Source organism: Propithecus coquereli, unplaced genomic scaffold (assembly GCF_000956105.1).
Source record: "Propithecus coquereli isolate 6110/MARCELLA unplaced genomic scaffold, Pcoq_1.0 Scaffold501, whole genome shotgun sequence".
NCBI lineage: Eukaryota > Metazoa > Chordata > Mammalia > Primates > Indriidae > Propithecus > Propithecus coquereli.
In genome coordinates, this window is record NW_012150853.1 from 384,471 (window position 1) to 404,828 (window position 20,358).

The 20,358-nt window shown below is 56.0% G+C and overlaps 3 protein-coding genes across 8 annotated transcripts in view; 1 reads left to right on the forward strand and 2 right to left on the reverse strand.

Moving 5' to 3' along the window:
• Positions 1 to 520: 520 nt before the first annotated feature.
• On the reverse strand, positions 521 to 4,163 carry ARHGDIA (Rho GDP dissociation inhibitor (GDI) alpha). Of its 2 annotated transcripts, none has more exons than XM_012656380.1 (6): positions 4,065 to 4,163; positions 2,566 to 2,783; positions 2,377 to 2,460; positions 2,103 to 2,179; positions 1,962 to 2,025; positions 521 to 1,859 (listed from the first exon to the last, which is right to left on the reverse strand). In XM_012656380.1, the coding sequence occupies exons 2-6, from the start codon at positions 2,753 to 2,755 to the stop codon at positions 1,660 to 1,662; spliced, it is 615 nt and encodes a 204-aa protein (XP_012511834.1). In that variant the 5' UTR covers positions 2,756 to 2,783; positions 4,065 to 4,163; the 3' UTR covers positions 521 to 1,659. The 2 variants fall into 2 exon arrangements, with proteins under 2 accessions (XP_012511834.1, XP_012511835.1); XM_012656381.1 differs by lacking the exon at positions 4,065 to 4,163 and adding an exon at positions 3,488 to 3,527.
• A 10,919-nt stretch (positions 4,164 to 15,082) lies between these two features.
• On the reverse strand, positions 15,083 to 18,880 carry ALYREF (Aly/REF export factor). Its single transcript, XM_012656407.1, has 6 exons — positions 18,622 to 18,880; positions 17,983 to 18,114; positions 16,437 to 16,584; positions 15,777 to 15,840; positions 15,510 to 15,684; positions 15,083 to 15,401 (listed from the first exon to the last, which is right to left on the reverse strand). The coding sequence occupies exons 1-6, from the start codon at positions 18,856 to 18,858 to the stop codon at positions 15,387 to 15,389; spliced, it is 771 nt and encodes a 256-aa protein (XP_012511861.1). The 5' UTR covers positions 18,859 to 18,880; the 3' UTR covers positions 15,083 to 15,386.
• Positions 18,881 to 18,952: 72 nt separating this feature from the next.
• Positions 18,953 to 20,358, forward strand: part of ANAPC11 (anaphase promoting complex subunit 11) — a 5,038-nt gene continuing 3,632 nt past the window's right edge. The window contains exons 1-2 of one of the 5 annotated variants that reach the window (XM_012656413.1): positions 18,953 to 18,978; positions 19,853 to 19,979. In XM_012656413.1, coding sequence (XP_012511867.1) covers positions 19,871 to 19,979 — 109 coding nt within the window. In that variant the 5' untranslated portion in view covers positions 18,953 to 18,978; positions 19,853 to 19,870. Of the gene's footprint in view, positions 18,979 to 19,030; positions 19,152 to 19,269; positions 19,478 to 19,852; positions 19,980 to 20,358 lie in introns of those variants that run through there. The other 4 variants (XM_012656410.1, XM_012656408.1, XM_012656412.1 and 1 more) reach the window with 4 other exon arrangements.

Genomic DNA, 20,358 nt, shown 5'->3' on the forward strand with positions numbered 1-20,358 from the left:
CTCCAGCGAGGCCCCTGGACTGTGCCGTGTGGGCTGCACTCAGGGCCCTGGGCGGGCACTAGAGGGCGCTCACTGTGAGGCCAGTTCTGGAGTGCCTCTCCCCGCCCAGCCCTGAGGCCCTCTGCACCTGTCTGCATCCCAGGACCTTGCTCCAGGGCCAACACTGTGACCCTTGGCCTACCATTCCCTCTGCAGGGCAGCACCACCTGCTGCAGTTCTAGAAGTGCACCACCCGATGGTAGCCAGGAGCCATGCCACAGGGGGTGGAAGGAGCAGGCGTGACAGTTTTACCTTCCTTTCTCATCAAATAGCTGCAGTGGGCCAGTGGCTACTGCACCTCGGGTGGGAGGTGAGGGCCCCTCCAGCCAGCCAGGGGACTTAAATCCTAACCCCAGACCCCCCCCCCACATCCAGTCCCCATCTGTCTCTGCGCCTGAGAGCCAGCAGAGGAATCGCACCCTGCCCGCCCCCGAACCTCCCACCCAGACTCTGAGATGCCAAGCAGCACAAACACCCCGGCTCCTTTAGGGGCATTTATTTCCCGGTCAGAAAAGGAGAAGCAGGGACAGGCACCTCTGCCTGTTGAGGCCTGAGCCTGGCGGACGCTACACAAAGACCGGGGAGGGGGAGGGAGGCACAGGAGATGGCTCCCAACTGTGTGCACTTGGTCCCGTTTGTCCTGCTGGGTCCAGGGAGGGCCTGCCCGGGGAGGGTGGCACTGAGAGCCTGGGGGCAGAGGTGGCAGGCCAGCTGGCCCAGAGGACGGCACATTTGGAGGCAATAAATACTGACAGGCCAGGAACGCAATTCCAGGCAGGACGATAAGGCTCGGCCACTGGCTTTGTCTGGGCTCTCTGTGGGGGAGGTGGCTCCGAGCACCCCACGGGCAGAGAAGGCAGAGGCGTCAGGACACACAGCCTCCCAGGTGGGACTGGAGGCTACTTGAGTTTTGGCAATTTGGCTTTCCCCAGGCAGCGGGAGCCCTCCCAACAGCCCTGGCTGGGGGAGGGGAAGGGCTGGCCAGGCCCAGCAGGCTGGGAAGCCGCGGCAGCGCACCCCCACCCCACCTCCCCGGGCCACCGGAGTCGTGGACAAGGCAAGGACAGGGAGACCACATGCTCATGCAGACACAGGGTTAGAGGTTAATGCGGCCCCCACGGCACGTTCCACATGTTAAGGCATCATGGTTAGACGGAACCGACAGCAATGGATGACGGCGGGAGTGTGGGGCTGGAGAGCCCAGAGGGGCCCTGCCTGGCAGCCCGGCTCCACGCCCGGTGGGAGGGGGTGTGCCTGTGAGGCCCCGCACGACGCTCTGCTCCCTCTGAGAGCCAGGGCCTCAGGCATGACAAGTAGAGGGGACCCGGAGGGACACAGATAGGGCAGCAGAGGCCGAGCCAGAGCCTCTCCCCCCCACAGCACAGGCAGAAGCAGCAACGAGACACGAGACCACCGAGGAGGCTGGGGGCCTGTGGGCTGGAGGGCTGAGGAGGGGCGGGCGGAGGAGCTCCAGCTGAGCCAGACCCGGGTGGAAGTGACAGCCGGGGAGGGGCCCTGTCACCTGTCAGCACTTTGGTATGGGGGGAGGGGCTGGGGTGGAGATGGGGCACGTCCATCCGTCCGCCTGTCCGTCCGCCCTGCCCGTCTCCCAGGCCGGGCTCAGTCCTTCCACTCCTTTTTGATGGTGAGATTCCACTCCCAGGACAGGTGGTCAGTCTTGTCGTCGTCTGTGAAGCGGGACTTGATGTTGTAGCTGCCGCGGGCCAGCATGCCCTTGGGCGCCTCCTCCATGGGGGTCAGGAACTCATACTCCTCTGCCCGGGGGCCGTAGCTCCCCACCATGTAGTCGGTCTTGTCGACTGCGGGCCACAGGGAAGGGGTGGTCACCGGCGCTGCTCTTCCGCCCCTGGAGCAGGCACACCTGGGTTGCCCCCAGCCCCACCCCTCGGGCCCTCGCTTACTCTTGACGCCTTTCCTGTACGTGTGCTGGATGTACTTCATGCCGGACACGATCTCCCTGTTCACCTGGGGGGACCCGAAGCTAGGGTCAGCCACCGGCCCCGGCCCCAGCCCCCCACTGCCTCCAGAAGCCACTGCCTTACCCGGAATGAGATTTTTATCCGGTATTCCACACCCTCCTTCAGCACAAAGGACTGCTTCTTGAAGCTCTCCAGATCACCTGTGTGGGGGAGGAGGCTCAGGGCCACCCAGCTGCCTTCAGGGACGCCCCCAGCCCCACACAAAGCCAGAGACTCCAAAGACCGCTTGGCCGCACCTCCTGTGCTGCCCACCAGAGGGCGCCGGTGCTCCAGGAAGTTATTTTTAGGGGAAGCAACAGGACGCAGCGAGCCCCACCCAGGGCCTCCCTCCACTCACCTGTCAGGTCCAGCTCCAGGGGGCCTGGGGCTGAGCAGCACACCAGGGTCAGGCGGGTCACGATGACGTTGGGGACGTTGGGGTCTGGGGAATGACAGCAAGTGAGAGCCCACCCCTTGCTCTTCCCTCTGCCACCAGTGGGGGAGGGGCAGGGAGCAGCCACGGGGCTTCCTGCTGCCCCAGGCTCACCTGCAGAGACGGCCACGCGGCCCAGCAGGGCCTCCTTGTACTTGCGCAGGCTCTCGTCGTCCTTGTCCAGCTCCTGGATCTCCTGGATGCTCTTCTGGGCTGGGGGCTTGTAGTTGACCGAGTGCTCATCCTCCTCGTTCTCAGCCGCAATCTGCGCCAGCTGCTCTGCTGTGGGCTCCTGCTCCGCCATGCTCACCTCTCGCCTGGGTCTGTGACACCTGTGGGCGGGGCGGGGCGGGGCTATGGCAGCCTGAGGGGCAGGTTGTGCTAGCAGAGCCTCAGCAGGTGGCAAGCAGGCAGGCCTAGGGACCTGGGCCCCAAAGGGAGGTGCAGGAGGGTTGGCTTGGGGAGAGCTTCACTAAGGGCCCAGAGCACAGGTTCCTGCCGCTTAGGGGGCCACACTTGCCTCCCCCCACCCCCGCCTACCTTGGGGGTGCCCTTGGGGCAGTCTGAGGGCCCTAGCCCCGGTATGGCATCCAGGACTGTGTGGGAACTGCAGCCCATCACCAGGGATACAGGTCACACCTCCTCCCGCAAGCAGAAGGCATACAGGGAGCCGGTGGATACCTGGCCCCAGACCCAACTGGCAGGGCCCTTGGTCTCTAGAGCCCTGCTGCTCTGAGCTACTCTAGTCCCCTTGCCCTAAGGGACCTCCCTAGTGGGTACCATAGCCGGGTGTCCTAGCCAAGGGATGCTCCTTGGGCTAGTCAGGGACACAAGTCTGTTCTGGCTCAACCTGCAAACACAGGATGCTCCTAGAACTCTGAAGTCAGGGGCCAGCCAGAGTCCCACAGGGGTCCTAAGTGTTTTGAGGTTCCCTCCAGTTGTGAGCGTCTGTGAGCTAGACCTTAGGAGTACTGCATCCGCTCAGTATTCTCAGGACCCTCTTTGTAGACCCAAAAGTGCCCGGAGCAGCACTGACCGAGCAGGGACCTCGACGCGAGGCAGCCGCGGGGCTTCGTCACGCCCGGATCCTTCCGGGCGGCGTGGGAGCTGGGTCGGGGCGCAGCCCACCCCAGGAGAGGGACCCGCCTACGCCCCGGACCCTCCCGCGCCACCCGCCCAAGCCCCGCTGCTTCCTCCGGGCGCTCCCGCCCCGACGCCCCCGAGCACGGCCGCAGGCGACCCAACCCGGGGCGCGGCCGGCACTTCCGCAGGGCCCGAAATCTGAGTGCTGGGCGGATGGCGCCCCACCCCTGGCCGCCCCGGGGCGCGATGACCGCGGCGGCCCCGCCCGGCGCCTCCATCCCCGGGAAGGGCGCGGCCCGCCAGCCCCCGGCGCCGCGGCGCCACGCGAGACGCCCGAAGCGGGACGCCCGCGCTCCCCGGCCCCCGCCCGGGGCCCGCACGTGGGGCCGCCGCCCGCTCGCGCCCCGCCCCGGCCGCGCCGCCGCCGTCCCCGCCCCGGCCGCGAGACCCGGCCGCGGACGTAGGCGGGGCGCGGAAAAAGCGGCCCCCGCAACCCTCCCGCGCGGCCCCCGCCCCGCAAAGCCGCTCACCGGAGGGTCGGCCGCGCGACTCTCGCTCCCTCCCGCACCGAGTGACGAACGTCGTCGGCCGCCGCCCGCCGGCCTGTCACTTCCGGGGTCACGCGACTTCCGCTGCCCGGGCGGGGCCGGCCGGCGCGCAAGCGCGGCGGGCGAGGGCGCGCCGCCGCCATCTTGCGGGACTGAGGCCCGTGGGCGCGTCCCCCGTGGGGATTGATGTCGCACTTCACTTGGAAATACCTTTAGCCGTCGTCTTTGTAAACGAGACATCCCGTCACACGAGTCCGGAGCGCCCCTCCGTCCCGCCGGGCCTTTGGATCGGGCCTCTCGCCGCGGGTCGTCCGCGCGCGCCCACTCGAGGCCCGTGGAGACCCGCGGATGTGCGTGGTTGGCCCCGACCCCGCCGGTCCGCCTGCGCCTTTGGGCGTCGGCGCTTGTCCCTGTGTCCCCGGACTTTGAGAGTGAACGCTGGACGTGGCCTTAAGTTCTCACCGAGCCCCTGCGCTGGGACCTCTTCTGCCAAATCTAGACTCCAGCGCATGGCGGCCCCCTCCCTGCGTGGCTGCCCTCCTCCATGACTGTCCCCCACACGGCTGTGCTCCCCAATGACTGTCCCCACCCACACGTCCCTCACGACTGTTCCCTCTCCAGTGGCTGTCCCCGAGCACAGCCGTCCCCTCACACGGGCTGTTCCCCCAGCGCATTGCTGTCCCCTGAGTGTCCCTCCGGGTGGACAAGGTTGTGTACGGTGGGGCGCGGCCTCTCGCACTCCAGCAGTCCTCCTCTTGGAAGCCTGGTCCATGCCTGGTCCAAGCCTGGTCCTGCTTGCTGGCGGGCACAGCCGGGGCTTTTCCTTCCAGACTGAGTCACAAAATTCTTGGGGAGCAGCCCACTTGGCTACCTCACACAAGAGCCACGCCGGAGAAACTTCTGTCCCTGTGGAACCCCTGGGCTCTTTCAATATGCAGGGCGCTCCTGCCACCATGAGCAGATGATGGGGCTGCTTCAGCCTGGGGGTCACCACAGGACCCCAGAATTCTCACGTCCTTTGCTCCAGTTGATCAGAGATTTCAGACATTTGCCCAAACAAGGAGCATTTTGGAGCATCAGGAGAGGCCCCATGAAACATGGGTGGCCAGGCCCAGCCGTACTGCTGCTCCTCTCCCCTGCTGGGGGCCCAGTCCCTAAAGGCTCCACACCAGATACGGGGGTGCTGTGCCTCTCCCAATCCCTGTCCTGCAGCATTTGTTGAGATTGTAGTAACGTCATGATGGACTCTTGCTTCTTTATTTATTTTTAATTTTAGAGACGGGGTCTCCCTGTTGCCCTGGCTGGAGGGCAGTGGTGTGGTCATCACTCACGGCAGCCTCGAACTCCTGGGCTCAAGTGATCCTCCCACCTCAGCCTCCCCAGAGGTTGGCTTCCTTTAGTTTTTTTGTACCATGGCAAGGGAAGGTTAATGTTATCTTGAACCTTTTATCAAAACAGAAAAACAGCTGAAGAGATGTGAGTGCAGGACACAGGAACGGCCATCCTCAACGCCAGGAGCAGCACAGCAAAAGAAAACCATGGAAACCACACCTCACAGCGTAACAGTATTCAGACACTTTGGCTTAGTGAGGTCACTTTTAGGAACGTATCCTGTGGAAATAACCGTGGATGTGCATGAAGGTTTAGTCACAAGGACATGTTTATTGCAGCATTTTTATACTATCAAAAATGTTAATAATTTGAAAAATTTGAAAAACAGTGGAGCTATATCGCAGACCACTGCCCCACCACAGCACACCTTCTGTTACTCACATGAATGTTCTATACAGCATCATCTTACATGTTGCTTAAAAACCCTTTGATTAGGCCGGGCGCGGTGGCTCACGCCTGTAATCCTAGCTCTCTGGGAGGCCGAGGCGGGCGGATTGTTTGAGCTCAGGAGTTCGAAACCAGCCTGAGCAAGAGCGAGACCCCGTCTCTACTAAAAATAGAAAGAAATTAATTGGACAACTAAAAATATATAGAAAAATTAGCCGAGCATGGTGGCGCATGCCTGTAGTCACAGCTACCCGGGAGGCTGAGGCAGGAGGATCGCTTGAGCCCAGGAGTTTGAGGTTGCTGTGAGCTAGGCTGACGCCACGGCACTCACCCTAGCCCGGGCAAAAGAGTGAGACTCTGTCTCAAAAAAAAAAAAAACCCTTTGATTAGGGCCAGGCTCAGTGGCTCACACCTGTAATCCCAGCACTCTGGGAGGCCAAGGCGGGAGGATCACTTGAGCTCAGGAGCTGGAGACCAGCCTGAACAAGAGTGAGACTCCATCTCTACTAAAAATAGAAGAAAAATTAGCCAGGTGTGGAGGCGCATGTTTGTAGTCCCAGCTACTCAGGAGGCTGAGGCAGGAGGACCCCTTGAGCCCAGGAGTTGGAGGCTGCAGTGAGCTGTGATCTCACCACTGTACTCCAGCCTGGGAGACGGAGCAACACCCTATCTCGAAAAGAAAAAACCTATTTAAGTCTTTTGCCCATTTTTAATTGGATTGTCTTATTAGGAGTTCTTATATATCCTGTACACAAGCCCTTTATCAGATACATGATTTCTGAATATTTTGTGACTTGTCTTTCATTTTCTTAACGCCATATTACAATTTCAGCTTACAGTCAGGTCTACTATCCATTTGGGTTGATCTTTTTGTACGGCAGGAGCTTTGCGTCAAAGATCTTTGCTGTGTACAGACATCCATTTGTCTCAGCACCATGTGTTGAAAAGATAGTAATTTCCCCCATTGAAATGTCTTGGCACCTTTGTTGAAAAATCTTCACCGTACATTTAAGAGTTTATTGCTGGACTCTTCTGTTCCATTGACAGGCTTGTCCTTAATATCGTATTTCTCAATTACTGTAGGTTTGTAGGAAAATTTGAAATCAGCTAATATGAGTCTTAAATTATTTTTCAAAATTGTCTTGCCTACCCTCGGTCCTGTGAATTTCCATATAAATTTTAAGATCAGCTCAAAATTCCTACAAAAAATCCTTTCGGGGATTTGATAGGGATTATGTTTAATCTATAGAACAATTTGGAGAGAACTGCCATCTTAATATTGTCTTCCAATCCATAATAGAATTTTTGTGTATTTGATCTTCTTAGTTTCTCAGTATTTTATAGTTTTTAGTGTACAGGTCTGACACTTTATTGTTAAATTTGTTTCTAAGTATTTTATTGTTTTTGATGCTAACGTGAATGAAATTTTCTTCGTGTCATTTTTGGCTTGTTGATTCCTAATATATAAAATACATCTGATTTCTGTGTATTGATCTTACATCCCGCAACTCTGAAAATTCATTTACTAGTTTGTGGAATTCCTTAAGGTTTTCTACATATAGAATTATTTCATCAGAATGAAAAACAACTGGCTTCATCCTTTCTCAGAAAGGATGATGTTGACTTTTGCCCAGGCTGGACTCACCTGGGCTCAAGCAATGTTCTTGAGTAGCTGGGATTATAGCTGGAAGTATTTTTGTGAACTGCCCATTCATGTCCTTATATGTAAATGTTTCCCAATGTTCTGTTTGTCTTGATTTTCTTGGTACTGCTTGAAGTACAGAGGTTGTTGAAAGCTCTCCCCGCTCTGCAAAGATAGGTGCTCTTATTTTTAATCTAATGATACCACGCACACACCTACACAACTGACTGTGCTTAGTATCCCTTTCCCCGCGTCTCAGAGCTGTCTTGTTCCGGCTGTTTGCCCACTGAGACCTGGGCAGAGTCCACGTGGATGGTGCCCGGTGCCCACTTTCATCTCCTCTTCTGTGCCTGGTGCCACTTAGGTGCCCACGAGTTCAGGCAGCTTGGGAAGAACGTTCTGGATTTGCTGGCCGAATCCTCCAGGTGTCCCGTGGTAGCCCCTTCCTTCCATCCCCGAGCTCCTCAGACAGGATGAGCTCCGGCTCGTTTCAGAGGTGGTGCCGTGGGCTTCCCACCGTGTCACCTCAGGGACACGTCTTCTGCTTCTACCTGTGCTGAGGTGCAGGGGCTCCAGGAAGCTGGGCTGCGCCGTCCGTTATCAATGGCCCCCCAACTTTTATTGTTTCCGACTTGCATCAATTGACCAGGCACCGTAAAACAGTGACTTTCTAATTATTTTCCATTAATTAGCTGGAATTCTTCGAAAGAAAAAAAGAATCTCAAACCTCCTGTCACCACTTGATTCCCCCCACGTCAGTCTGGACAGAAAAGACAAATTGAATGCCTGATTCTTTCCTTTTATTTGCCAGTTTTTAGAATGAGTTAGTGCCCTGGCAACCTCCAAAAGTAAACATTAGATGTTTCTTTTTAAGCATCATTATGAACTCTTGGGTGTTCATACAATTCAACATAAATTTCTTATAAAAAACAAGTATTAAGTCTATGATATCATTAATAGTAACTTGAATGACTTGTTTATGAAGGATTTATATATTAAATAAAACTTGTGTGCTCACGTTTTTATATATAGATATTAATTTATAAAAAATTAACAAGATAGAACATTTTATGTTTTTACAGCCTGCAGAGATAACATCAAGATTAACTCTGGCCTAGCTTAGGCTACATGATCACAGACAAGCTGATGTGTTTAAAATGAAAGAGATTTATCCCTTGGTATTCTCATGGCTTTATTTTTACATTAAAATCTTTAATGATGTATTATTTATTGCTATCTTCCACCAAATGGTTGGCCAGTCAATCCCAGGGTGACTTTTAATAAATAACAGCCAAAAAAAGAATGTAAGTCATATAAACGTAATTTATGAAAATCATACAACCTTATATAATTCCATAACAACATATGTAACTTACAAAAAAAAAGAAGGAAAAATCAACTAGCACATGGGGAGGCCAAAGGGAACGCGGTGGACAGGTGGCCCTAACTGCGAAAGTTGCGCAGAGCGCTCACCTGGCCGCTCCGACGCCGGCACTCCAACAAGGCTAAGCACAAAAACAGCAGGACACAAATACCGCACCCGGTTAGCAAATGCTTCTCACGAGGGTACGGGGCCAGCAATCCTGAAGCGGGTTTAGGTGTCTACCTAAAGCACCGACATCACGGCAGTCACTCTGAGCGCCGGGTTTTCTCCCTGTTACAGGAAGACACTACAGACAAGGAGAGGAGAAGGGGGAGAATGAACCCAGCTGTTGGGTTGGAGTTAGAGATAACAGTTTGAACTCATGGTTTTTTCAAAAGTATATATACGGCTAGATAGCTACAGATGTAAACACGCAGGTGTGTGTGCATGAGCTGGCGCACACGTATGTACTTCCCAGCTCTGTCCCAAGAGGGCCCAGAAGCAGCCAGCACACCAGTCTCCAGTGAAAAGGAGGCTCCTTGGAGAACTGGGGGATTCCAGAGTCAGGGCAGGGACAACAGAAGCAAACCTAGAGCTTTCACGGAGCTGGGAATGAAGGAAGTGCTTAAGGAAGGACAGGCATGCAAGCGGCACAGGACACAACCTTGAAGAGCTTCCGAGGCCAAAGCTCAAACAATTGAGCAACAAAACAGTAAGAGTATCAGATTATAATTCATAGAATAAATTCCCGCATCCATACTGACATAAACAGCTAAATAAATGGTGGAGAAGGGACTGCACTTTCTTAGAGAATTCCAATTAATAAACGTCAAAGAACCGGGCACGGCGGAGCCTGTGGAAGGCTCAGGCAGGAGGATCACTCGAGCCTGGGAGTTGGAGGCTGCAGTGAGCTGTGGTCTCACCACTGCACTCCAGCCTGGGAGACAGAGCGAGACTCTGTCTCTGAAAAAAAAAAAACTCGAAATAAATGAGGGAAATGCAAAAATCACCATTGAATACCACAGTCATAATTACTGGATCTACCAACAGATGCTAAAAGTAGTGGGCGTAACTTTGAAAAGATATTCTCTTAGTATCTAAGTATCTCCCCAAGATATTTATAGATTACAAAGAGGAAAACAGTAACTTTACGATGATGAAACCAGGCAGCCACCACCTAAACTGAGTGAGCAAGGCAGCATGACCAGGAGTCTGACAGGCTGACATCAGGTGTCCCGGCGCCATGCGCCCAGGAGGGAACATCCTAGCTGTGGCATTCACACCTGAAACAGACAACCCCAGTCTGATCATAAGAAAGGGCATCTTTTACAACTCGTTGGTGAAAAAAATAATGAAAGAAAAATAAAAGAAAGGTCAGACAATCCCCACTGGGGGACATCCCACAAAACAGCTGACAGTGCCCTTCAAAAGCATCAAGGCCACGAAAGACCAAGAAAGGCTGACGCACTAGGAGTCAAAGATGACTAAAGAAACGTGACGGACGTGGACGGCGAAAAACACGACTCTTCGGTCTGTAGTTGGATCATGAGGAAAGTCGTCCTTAATCACTTCTATTGGATTCAGACACACAAAGATAAAAGATTATAACGAAGAAACTGCAAGGCAAAACCACAATGAGAGCGCACTTCACACCCAGTAGGGCAGCTAACTAAAAAAGACAGACGCTAACAACAAGAGTAGTTGAGTAACCGTACCCCAGCACGCTGCTGGTGGGAATGCAACATGCCGCCGCTGCTTTGGAGAAGTTTGGCAGTTCCTCAGAAAGGTAAACGTGGTTACCCTGTGACCCAGCAATTCCACTCCAAGAGAGGTGAAAACTACGTTCCTAGTACCATTTCTCTGATAGTCACAAAGCAGAACCCACCGGACGTCCACAAACAGAACGAAGCTCTGAGGCGCCGCGACACGGAGGGGCCTTGGAAACGTTACACTAAGTCACAGGGGCCACCAGTCTCGTAGGAAACCTTCAGACCACAGAGACAGAGCGCGCGACAGTGGTGCCGGGGCTAGAGGGCCACTGCCAGTGGGTACAGGTTTCTTTCTGGGGATGGAAACGCTCTGGAAATTGGCAGTGGTGGCAGATGTGTGACTCTGCCAAGGCAGAGAAAACCCCTGAACTGCGCCCTTGTTTTAAGTCTGTGAAGTTTCTGTTATGTCAGAAACATCTCAATAAAGCTCTTATTTCACCCTTTCCAGCTTACTTTTTCAGCTAAAAAAAACTCTACTTTTCTTTAAAAAGCACTGCATGTTCCACACACTATTACAACAAAACACAGTCTACTCCATGGCTCTGCCTGTTTTGGCCACTGTGTGGATGTCACCTACATCCAAGCCCCTCATGCTGGACCCTGGCCATCTCTGCCCGGGCCCTGCCTCCCCACCCTTGCTGCCTTTCCCAGGGCAGACGCACCTCCGGCTGCTGTCCCAGCAGGGCTCCCTCCTTCACGCCCGGCAGAGGCTGGAGACAAAGGCCCCAGGTAGCCTGTCCCCCACCCATGCCACGCTGGGGTCCTGGCTTGCTCCCGAGCTCCCCAAGTGCGTTCCCACCTCAGGACCTGCACAGTCGCTCTGCTCTGCCCCCCAGCGTCTACGGGGCTCCTGCCTCTTACCCTCCAGACCTGAGGCCTGCAGGGCCCTCGCCACTCCCAGCTTTGTTTCTTCACAGCCTCGCCGCCGGCGGACGTCCAAATTCCACTTTCTCCTGCCTTTCCTTCGCTAGAAGGTAGGTTCTACAAGGCAGGCTTCTGTTTGGCTCACTGCTGTTTTCCGTGGCATCTGAAAATGGTGTCTGGCATGCAGCAGGCACTCACAGGGCTGTGGGGTAAGGAGATAAACTTCCTTTTCTTTAAGCTCTAGAGTGAAAAGATGGTGTCACTGGATTCTCAGGAGGTAAATGAGATCCGTACAGGACATCCACAGGCCCTCGGCAGACGCTTGTTGACGCTGCGCGGCCCAAATAGAGGAAACGGCTCTCGAAGTTCACGTTTCCACCGTCGTTCCACAGTACTGGAACCTCTCACTAGTTTCCTGTACTAGACTATCAGCTTGCTAAAGGTAAGAACGGAAAGTTACTCATTCACATGAAGACCCAGGTACAGACGCAGCAACCCAACACGAGGTTTGATACGATTCAGTCCACAAAAGGAAGAGGGCTGCCCTCCTTAGGCCCGATCACGCTGCAGACCTTTGCTTGCACCAAGCCGGAGCCAAGGACCCTGTGGGAGCTCACAGCTCACCACTTCCTCTAGTCACAAGCCACGTGACTGAACCTGAGAGCCGCGCTAAAGGACCTCAGGCCAAAGGCAGAGCTGGGCAGGCCGCCTGCCAGCCCCGCGACAAGCTCCCGTGCCAGTGCACGTGCTGCCTCTGCTGCCAGCGGCCGCGAGCTCCTACTCCCGACCCGCGCTGGGCTGGAGAAACGGACAAGAACAGGGGCTTCCTTCCCTGCACGCACTTGGAAGCCCACAAAGCACAACCCTGGCTAAGCGTGAATTGTGAGCCCACGTCTGGGCCCGCAGGGCTGCGAGAGGCACGGGGTGTACCCCATGTGCCTGAAGGCCGCCTGCAGGCTGCCAGGCCAGTCGGCCCGCCGCAGCTCACTGCGCAAAGCACGTGAAGAACACACAGGACGACCCCGTCTCTCATCCTTTCAGTGCGTACTGTCTGGGGGACGGCAGCTTGCTGCACAGCGTGTGCTGGCCCTGCACTCTCTACTCCAGTCCCGGCACCGCCCTTCGCAAGGGGCCAGAGGGTCTGGCTGGCCAAGGCGCCCTTGGTCTCCACTTGCCCTCTGTGCAAGCACTAGAAGAGTCAGTCCCCTTCCTCCTCTATCTCAAAAGCATCCCAGTTTGGACAATAAGTTAAATGGTCCTCTGGCCCTTGAAGTAAAATGAGGTTTCCCGTGTTACACAGATAAAGCAGCGAAGGCTTGATACGACCGAGACGCTCGGCCCAGCTCTACCATTCACTGCCCACGGGGAGCCCAGGTGGCATCCAGCCCCAGCTGCCCCCATCGCTCCAGTTACAAAGGCCGCACGCCCCGCCACCCTCCTCTGACCACTTGGCAGCACCTGCACCGCGTCCCCCAGGCAAACGTTGGCCTTTGCTCCAGTAGTGACATCTTTTTTTTTTTTTTTTGAGACAGAGTCTCACTGTGTTGCCCGGGCTAGAGTGCCGTGGCGTCAGCCTAGCTCACAGCAACCTCAAACTCCTGGGCTCAAGCGATCCTCCTGCCTCAGCCTCCCGAGTAGCTGGGACTACAGGCATGCGCCACCATGCCTGGCTAATTTTTTCTATATATTTTTAGTTGTCCAATTAATTTCTTTCTATTTTTAGTAGAGACGGGGTCTCGCTCTTGCTCAGGCTGGTTTCGAACTCCTGAGCTCAAACAATCCGCCTGCCTCGGCCTCCCAGAGAGCTAGGATTACAGGCGTGAGCCACCACGCCCGGCCCAGTAGTGACATCTTATTTCTATCCTCACCCGCCCCAGCCAAAGGCCTCAATGATGCTTCACTCCCATGCGCCTCCCCTCAAGGGTGCCAACAGGCCCCATATCCAGGCCATTCTTCCTTCCACTTCCCGTTAAGCCACCAGCCGCCACCCTGCCAGGCTGGCGGGTCCCAGCACCACCACCTCTCATTCAGCCTGATCTCCCCTCCACCAGACGCTCTCTTCAGCTTTCCGGGCAGTGGGGAGCAAGGCCGCTCTCGTGCTCCAGCAAGCGGCCTCCCAGCCGGCGCGCGCCTGCTCAGGTCCCGCTCCAGCACTCAGGGCCCAGCCAAAGGCGCCTCCTCAGGGACAGCCTCATTCCAACCGGGCAGACGACTCCCCACCCTCACAGCCTTCTCTCACCGCCACGGCAACTCAAGCTGGGTATCTCATGACCCTCCCTGGAGACCGGGCTCCTGAGAGCTGAGCTTAGACACGCTGCTCACCCGTGTCTCCAGCCTGTGGCCTCGGCTGGCACGGAGCACGCTGCAGCCACTGGTCTGTAGCGATACCTGTCACTGACAGTTAAAGGCCACCCCTTAGTCCCGCTCCCCGCCATGACTCAGTCAGTCTCTTCCCAACGCTGAAGCAATGTGGCCTGGGGCGTGTGCCCAGCAGGAGCTGCCCAACAGGCAGGGAACAGCTTCAGGAGCATTGAGTGAACTCCTGGCTCAGTCTGTCCACTCCCATCACCTGATCCCCGGTCTTCCTGGCATCTCAGCCTGGCATTCCAGCTGTGAAGACACAGGGGGCAGAGACCCCGGAGCTCCCTTCTCCCCATCCCCACCTAGCATCAGGTGGTACAAGACTCCCCGACTTACCCCACTCTTAGACAGATCCTCACAGCTTCCACCAGCTATTTTACTCAATACACAATTAAGAGACCACCAACCAGGCACAATAGCTCACGCCTGTAATCCCAGCACTTTGGGAGGCCGAGGAGGGAGGATCGCTTTAGGCCACGATTGCAAGGCCAGCCTGGGTAACATAGCCAAGACTCTGTCTTTACAAAAAAAAAAAAACAAAAACAAATTAATCAGGAGTGGCGGCATGTGCCTGTAGTCCCAGCTACTTGGGAGGCTGAGGCAGGAGGCTTCAGCCTAGGAGTTGGAGGCTGCAGCGAGCTATGGTGGTGTCACTGCACTCTAGCCTGGCCGCCAAAGCAAAACCCTGTCTCAAAAAGAAAAAGAGCGTACCCTTAAGCTTTGCTCTCAGACAACATTAAAAAAATAAAAAATAAAAATGAAAGAACTACACTACAAAGTCAGAACAGCTTAATCTAAGTTTCTCTGAGAACCTGAGTACAAGAAAAGGAACAGCCCAGAGATTTTCTGGTCGTGGGAAACTGCTGGGTAGTACACAGGGTAGCCCGCCCCACCCCCATCACCTCACCTTGCGGTGCAGGCACAGTGAACAAGCAGCTCCGGCAAAGCGCCACCACTGCCCTGGTGTCCTCCTACCTATTGAGTTAGAGAGTAAGGCGTTAGGAGTTAGGTGGAAAAGGAGACAGGAAAGAAGGTAGCCATGGTCCTCCAGAGCACGGACTGGCTCCAACCCCATGCTAGTGCCAGGCAGTGCCAAATGCCACATATGGGACTACTCCCAACACCCTTCCCTCCAGGTCCCCTCCGCTACCCTCCTGCCTGGACAGACACCAAACTTCTGGCCCAGGTGAGTACTCCAACAGTGAGATGAATCAAACAGCTGCAATTCTACACACATTTCTATTTTATTATGGAAAAGGTGAAAACACCACCTTCTCCACAACAGCAACCAGTAAAATTTATCCCAAAAATAACTCAGTACAAAACAGGTCTGTTTCAGAATTAAAAAAAAAAAAAAAAAAAAGAAAGAAAGAAAACCTTTACATGAGTTTTTAAATCCTATTTTTAAAACACAAAAGAAACAAATCCATCATTGGCCACACAGCCCCAGCCGCCCACCCCACCCCCCAGCAGGGCGCGCAGTGAGACGTCTGGGTCCTGGTCCACACGTGGATTTGCTGGTCTGTTTAACTGGTGTCCATCTGAAACACAGGAAAACAGGCTCTTGCTCAAGGGAGGTCCTGCTCCCCAGCTCCATCTCTGGCTGGTCCCTACCTGGGCCGCACCCCCTTCCCCAGCCCAGGGCTTACCCTTGCATTATAGGCATCCAGCTGGGCGTCCAACTCCTCTGCAGAAAGTTGCTGCTTTGAGTTTCTGCCAGTGCCTCTGCCTCTTCCCCGGGTGCCTCCACGGGTGCCTCTCCGGGTGCCACCACCACCAAAACCTCCGGAACCACGGTTTCTAGTCATGCCGCCTCTGTTTACACTAGCAAGGAAATGGGACTTGTTCACACACCTAGGAAGGCCCCGGATGATGCAGCCGCACCACATGCCATTCATCCCGCCCCTGGAAATCACCTCTGCGCGGGTCTCCGCTGCGTATCGATCTGTGATGTAACAAGTTGAATGTTCATAGGGCGGCCTGTGGCAAAGGATACAAGAAGACACATTCCAATCAGAGGTTCTGAATCGAACCAGGCGGCACCACACCCTGGTCTCCATGCAAACTCTGGAAAGGGCCTTTGTGCGTCTCAAATGCCCCTGACAAGGGAAATGGCCTAGAGATACTGGTGGGAGAACAAAATGGCAATGACAACAACCCCACCAACACTCCTCACTCCTTCTCAGTCCAGGCTAGGTGGGCTGTTTGCTCAGGTGTCCGGGGTGCTCATGGGTGGACAGGTGTGGGTGACCTGACGGAAGAAGAACCGGTACCTTTGTCTTTATGACTACAGCCCCGCACTCAGAGGTGTACTATGGCGGTTCTGAGAAGGCTTCACAGAAGTGAGTCTTCCGGAAGGAGCTGAAGGAGGGGAGGGATGTAGCTTGCTGGATGGGGGTTCACAAGAGGTTGGTCCAGATGTGTGGGGCAGCATGAGAGGTGGCAGAATGGAAGAGAGAGACAAAGGGGCAAATGCAAAGTGTCCTCAGCCAGGGGCTGGGCCATATCCCTACACGGGCAGGTGCTGGCCCAAACGTCACAGCCCCCAGTCAGCCTGGCTCCAGCCCCAGACTCACCGTCCAAAGGGACACCGTTGTACTGTTTCATCGCCTTCAAGGCGTCTGCCTTCCGTTCAAAGTGCACGTCTGCTGTTCCTAAACTGCGGCCGGAGCGATCGTAGTGCACGGCTGCCTTCTTCAGTGTTCCAAACTCGGCAAAGAGCTCCTGGGAGTCAGAAAGAGCAGCTGTTAGCAAAGCAACAAAGCTGTTTTCCTTCTGACCACCCAGGGATAGTCCCTGGGAGTGTGAGCTGCTTTGGGGTGCTTCCCTGGGAAGCAGGTAGTGGTGATGGGAACGGAGGGAAGGGATGGGGCAGGAGGGACAGCAACTTCCAAGAGCACCTGGGTCTGAGGGCTCCTGCCATCTGTACCATGACGCAGGTAAAGGAAGTCGCAAAGGGCACAAAATTAAGTCACTATCCTCTTAAATAAAGGAAAACGTACAGCACACCCGAGGGCTGTTCCAATAAACAGCAGTGGCCGAGATCAAGACCAAGGGAAGCTGCCCGATAGACCAGAGCAGCTAGAAGGGCCTGCTGATTCGGGAGCCCTGACCCCAACCCTTCCCCCAAGGCGGATTCTGGCTCACCTTTCCCTCTCCTCCTACTCAAGCCTGCCGCAAAGTCTGAAGTCAAGCGCTGCCATGGAAACTGCCCTGACCTCAGGCAGGCTGGGAGTTGGAGAGGGAACCCAGAGTGTGGGGCTACTCCGGCCGCAGGCACACAGCGGGAAGTGGAGTTCACCAAAAGCGGTTTCCAGTGGATGCCAGAAACCACCTTAAAAAAAGTGTTGAGACACTGTGAGTGCTCACTGGCCCTCCTCTGTCCTCCCAAGGCAAAGCCAAGTGGCTGGGCTCTGGGGAATTGAACCCAGGGAGGCCCAGCACCCTGACCCAGCCATCTCCAAGACTGACTCCCAAAAAGCCATTTCTTAACCAGAAAACAAGTTTAAATGTCTTTGAGGTTAAAAAAAAAAAAAAGAAAGGAAAAAAAGAAAAAATTAAGCTCAACCAAAGATAGGTTTGAGAACCATGCCACTGACAAGACGTGGGGTACCGCGGAATGATAAGATTGCAGAGCACTGAGGCTGAGACGCCGTGCTCAGGGCAAACCGAGCTGGAAGAGTACACGGGTACGTTAGCTTTATCAGTTACGCTGAGTAGATTCTTCTCACATTAGCTTCCTAAAATAGGCACGAAATCAAAAAAGCAAGTGGCCTAGGTCCAACAGCAACACACAGGAACCACTCACACGTGACCAATCTGTGTCCCTGTGAGAAATCAGAAGCCCTGGCAGATGCCTTTCACTCGCAGAACATCTTTCAAAGAGCAGGAGCTCCCCAGGCTATGCTAGGGTCCTGTCTTCCTGCGCACTGGCCTACCTGTCGGATTTGCAGCCCCAGTAGGCCTCTGCTCTACACTCGCACTGCGTCTGCCCTGCAGCCCCTCAGAGGGGAACAGCGGGTAACCCTTGCACAGCAGGGAGGGGACTTAGGGCCACGTCCCAAACAACGTGATCCGTTCTGTGCAAGGCGAACAGCTCGCTGAGAAACTCCCTGCTCTTACCTGAATATCAGCATCTGACACGCCAAAATCCAGATTTGACACCAGCAGTTTCCCACCTGTCTCCACACCGGCACCACCCCCGAAGCCACTGTCAAAAAGATCGTGCTGCCACTTGTCAGGAAGCTGTTTTGGCTGAAAGAAAGAACGGCAAAAACACAGACAGACCAGTGAGTCTCAGTCCAGGGCTCTCCCTTGCGCTCACAGCTACCCCAGACCCTCTCTCGTCGGAGCCTGGAGAACGCCGCGAAGAAGGGGCCGCCAACCCTCGCCCGGCGATGCAATCCCCCAGCCCGAAGCCCCACGGTCCCACCGCGGCCGCGCAACTTCTCAGTTCCCTTCGACTAACTTCCCGCCGCTGGTGCGGCCGCGCCCAGCATCCCCTCAGCTCCCGCAGCCATGAGGCCACGGCGCCCAGACGAGACAAAGAGCCGGAGAGGGTCTCCGCCTCCCAGGCCAGGCCCCGACCGCACGACCTCGCCCCCGCCCACCACCCGCTCGGCGCCCGCTCGCACCCGCCGGGCCTGGGGCCGGCCCGCTCCGGCGGCCACCTCAGCCCGCCCGGCCTGGCCTCCGCGGGCGGCCCTCGGCCCCGGCTCGCCCTTCCGCCCTCCGGCGGCGCCGGCCAGCCTCCCAACTCACCCTGCTGTAGGGCGCCGGTCGGTTTCTGCCGCCGCCGCCGGCCGCACCGCGGGCGATGGCCGGCCGGTTCCGGATGGCCCCGCCGCCTCGATTCACTCGCGCGGCGGCCTGCGCTCCGCCGCCGCGGCCGCCCTGGGAGCCGGCCCGACCGCGGCCCCGGCCCCCGCCGCGACCGCCTCGCTGGCTCCGGTTCATTTTAATGATGTCGTCCAGAGACATGTCCATTTTGTCGGCCATGGCGGGCGCGGAATCGGGCCTCGGCTCCAGCCCGCGCGTCAGCACGCCGGCGCGTCACTTCCTGCGCCTCGCGGGCCCTTCCGGAGCCTCGGCCTCGGAGCGACTGCTGATTGGCTACTGGTGGGCGGCTGCGTGCACGGGGCGGGGAGGCGCGTGCGCGCTCGTGCACGGGGCTAGGCGGGCGCAAGTGAGCGTGCCGGCCACTGCCGCCGTCGTTTTTATAACTTCCCGCGCGGACGCCGGCGCTGCCAACGGAAGGGCGGGCGGGGCGGCGCGTGATTAGGTTGGCGAAGGTGTGAGGGCGCAGGGGTGGGACGGCGGCCGTTGGGGGCGGTGCCTGGCGCCCCTCAGCCCCTCCCTGCGGTCGCGGGTTGGCCACGGCCGAGGGGCGCTGCGGGCGGGCGGCCGGGTTCCTGGAGCGGACTGGGGTCGTCACCTCCGCCCCATGCCGCGGCCGCCGACCCAGGCGGGGACCGGGCTGGTGGGGGCGGATTCCATCGGCGCGGCCCGAGGCAGGTCGCATCCGAGCTCACACGGGCCGCTCGTTTTTTTGGCTTTGTTTTCCCGGGAGATGAAAACGTAGCGAGCGGGATTTTTGGCCTCCACCTGGAACCCCGAAGTTAGTACCTTCTTGCCCAGCACTTTAAAAAATATTTTTAAAATGTCGTGTGGCATATTTTTTGCAATTTGTTAACGAAAACCAGTGCCCCTTTTCATGCACTTAAGGTATTACTTGGGATTTTTGAAGCGATCCTCAGTGAGTGGCAAAACCAAACCCGGGAGAGCGCCCTGCGCTCCCAAATGTGATCTCCCTGCCCACGCGCAGCCAGGGATGTGCCTTTTTCTCTCGGTGGCTAAAGGGACAAGCAGATTGCTGCCTGTGCGCAGCTGTTCTCCAGGAGCTGTTCTGCAACGCTCACCCTCTGGGCTGCTTTGATGCCTAGGTGTTGTAGCTCTGCAGACTGAATTTAGCAGGTAACCCTCTTCCCCTCAGCCTGCAGGCTCCGCTGCCATGAAGGTGAAGATTAAGTGCTGGAACGGCGTGGCCACTTGGCTCTGGGTGGCCAACGATGAGAACTGCGGCATCTGCAGGATGGCATTTAACGGCTGCTGTCCGGACTGTAAGTGTCTCCCCCTGTGCTCTCTGAGCCTGCCTCCTGGCCCAGCTTCCGCAGCTCCTGATAAATACCTGCACTAAATCCCTGGGTTTTAGGTTCCTTTTTCTGAAGAAAAGTTGACCAAAAAAAAAAAAAAAAAAAGCCAGGCAGGTCGGGTCCATCTTTTCGTAAAGATCCTGTCAAAAGTTTGGTGCCTTTTATTGTGATCAAACAACTGTGAAACAGATGGTAGAAAAAGAGATTTGTTTAATCTTTTATTTGGAAATTCTCAAACAAAATAGAATGGTTTAAGAGCACCTTCTTGCCCAGCACTTTGAAGGACAGTGAATAACGTGTTAACGTATTTGTTCTTGTGCCTAAGTATTTTTTTTTTTTTTTTTTT

Excerpts from the sequence above, each read along its gene's own strand:
- ARHGDIA (XM_012656380.1), bottom strand. The coding sequence starts at position 2,755 with ATGGCGGAGCAGGAGCCCACAGCAGAGCAGCTGGCGCAGATTGCGGCT. Across the intron at positions 2,461-2,565 it reads CCGCGTGGCCGTCTCTGCAG|ACCCCAACGTCCCCAACGTC; the intron begins GTGAGCCTGGGG and ends GTCATTCCCCAG. Across the intron at positions 1,860-1,961 it reads GTACAGGAAAGGCGTCAAGA|TCGACAAGACCGACTACATG; the intron begins GTAAGCGAGGGC and ends TGTGGCCCGCAG.
- ALYREF (XM_012656407.1), bottom strand. The coding sequence starts at position 18,858 with ATGGCCGACAAAATGGACATGTCTCTGGACGACATCATTAAAATGAAC. Across the intron at positions 18,115-18,621 it reads GACCGGCGCCCTACAGCAGG|CCAAAACAGCTTCCTGACAA; the intron begins GTGAGTTGGGAG and ends TCTTTCTTTCAG. Across the intron at positions 15,841-16,436 it reads CAACGGTGTCCCTTTGGACG|GCCGCCCTATGAACATTCAA; the intron begins GTGAGTCTGGGG and ends CCTTTGCCACAG.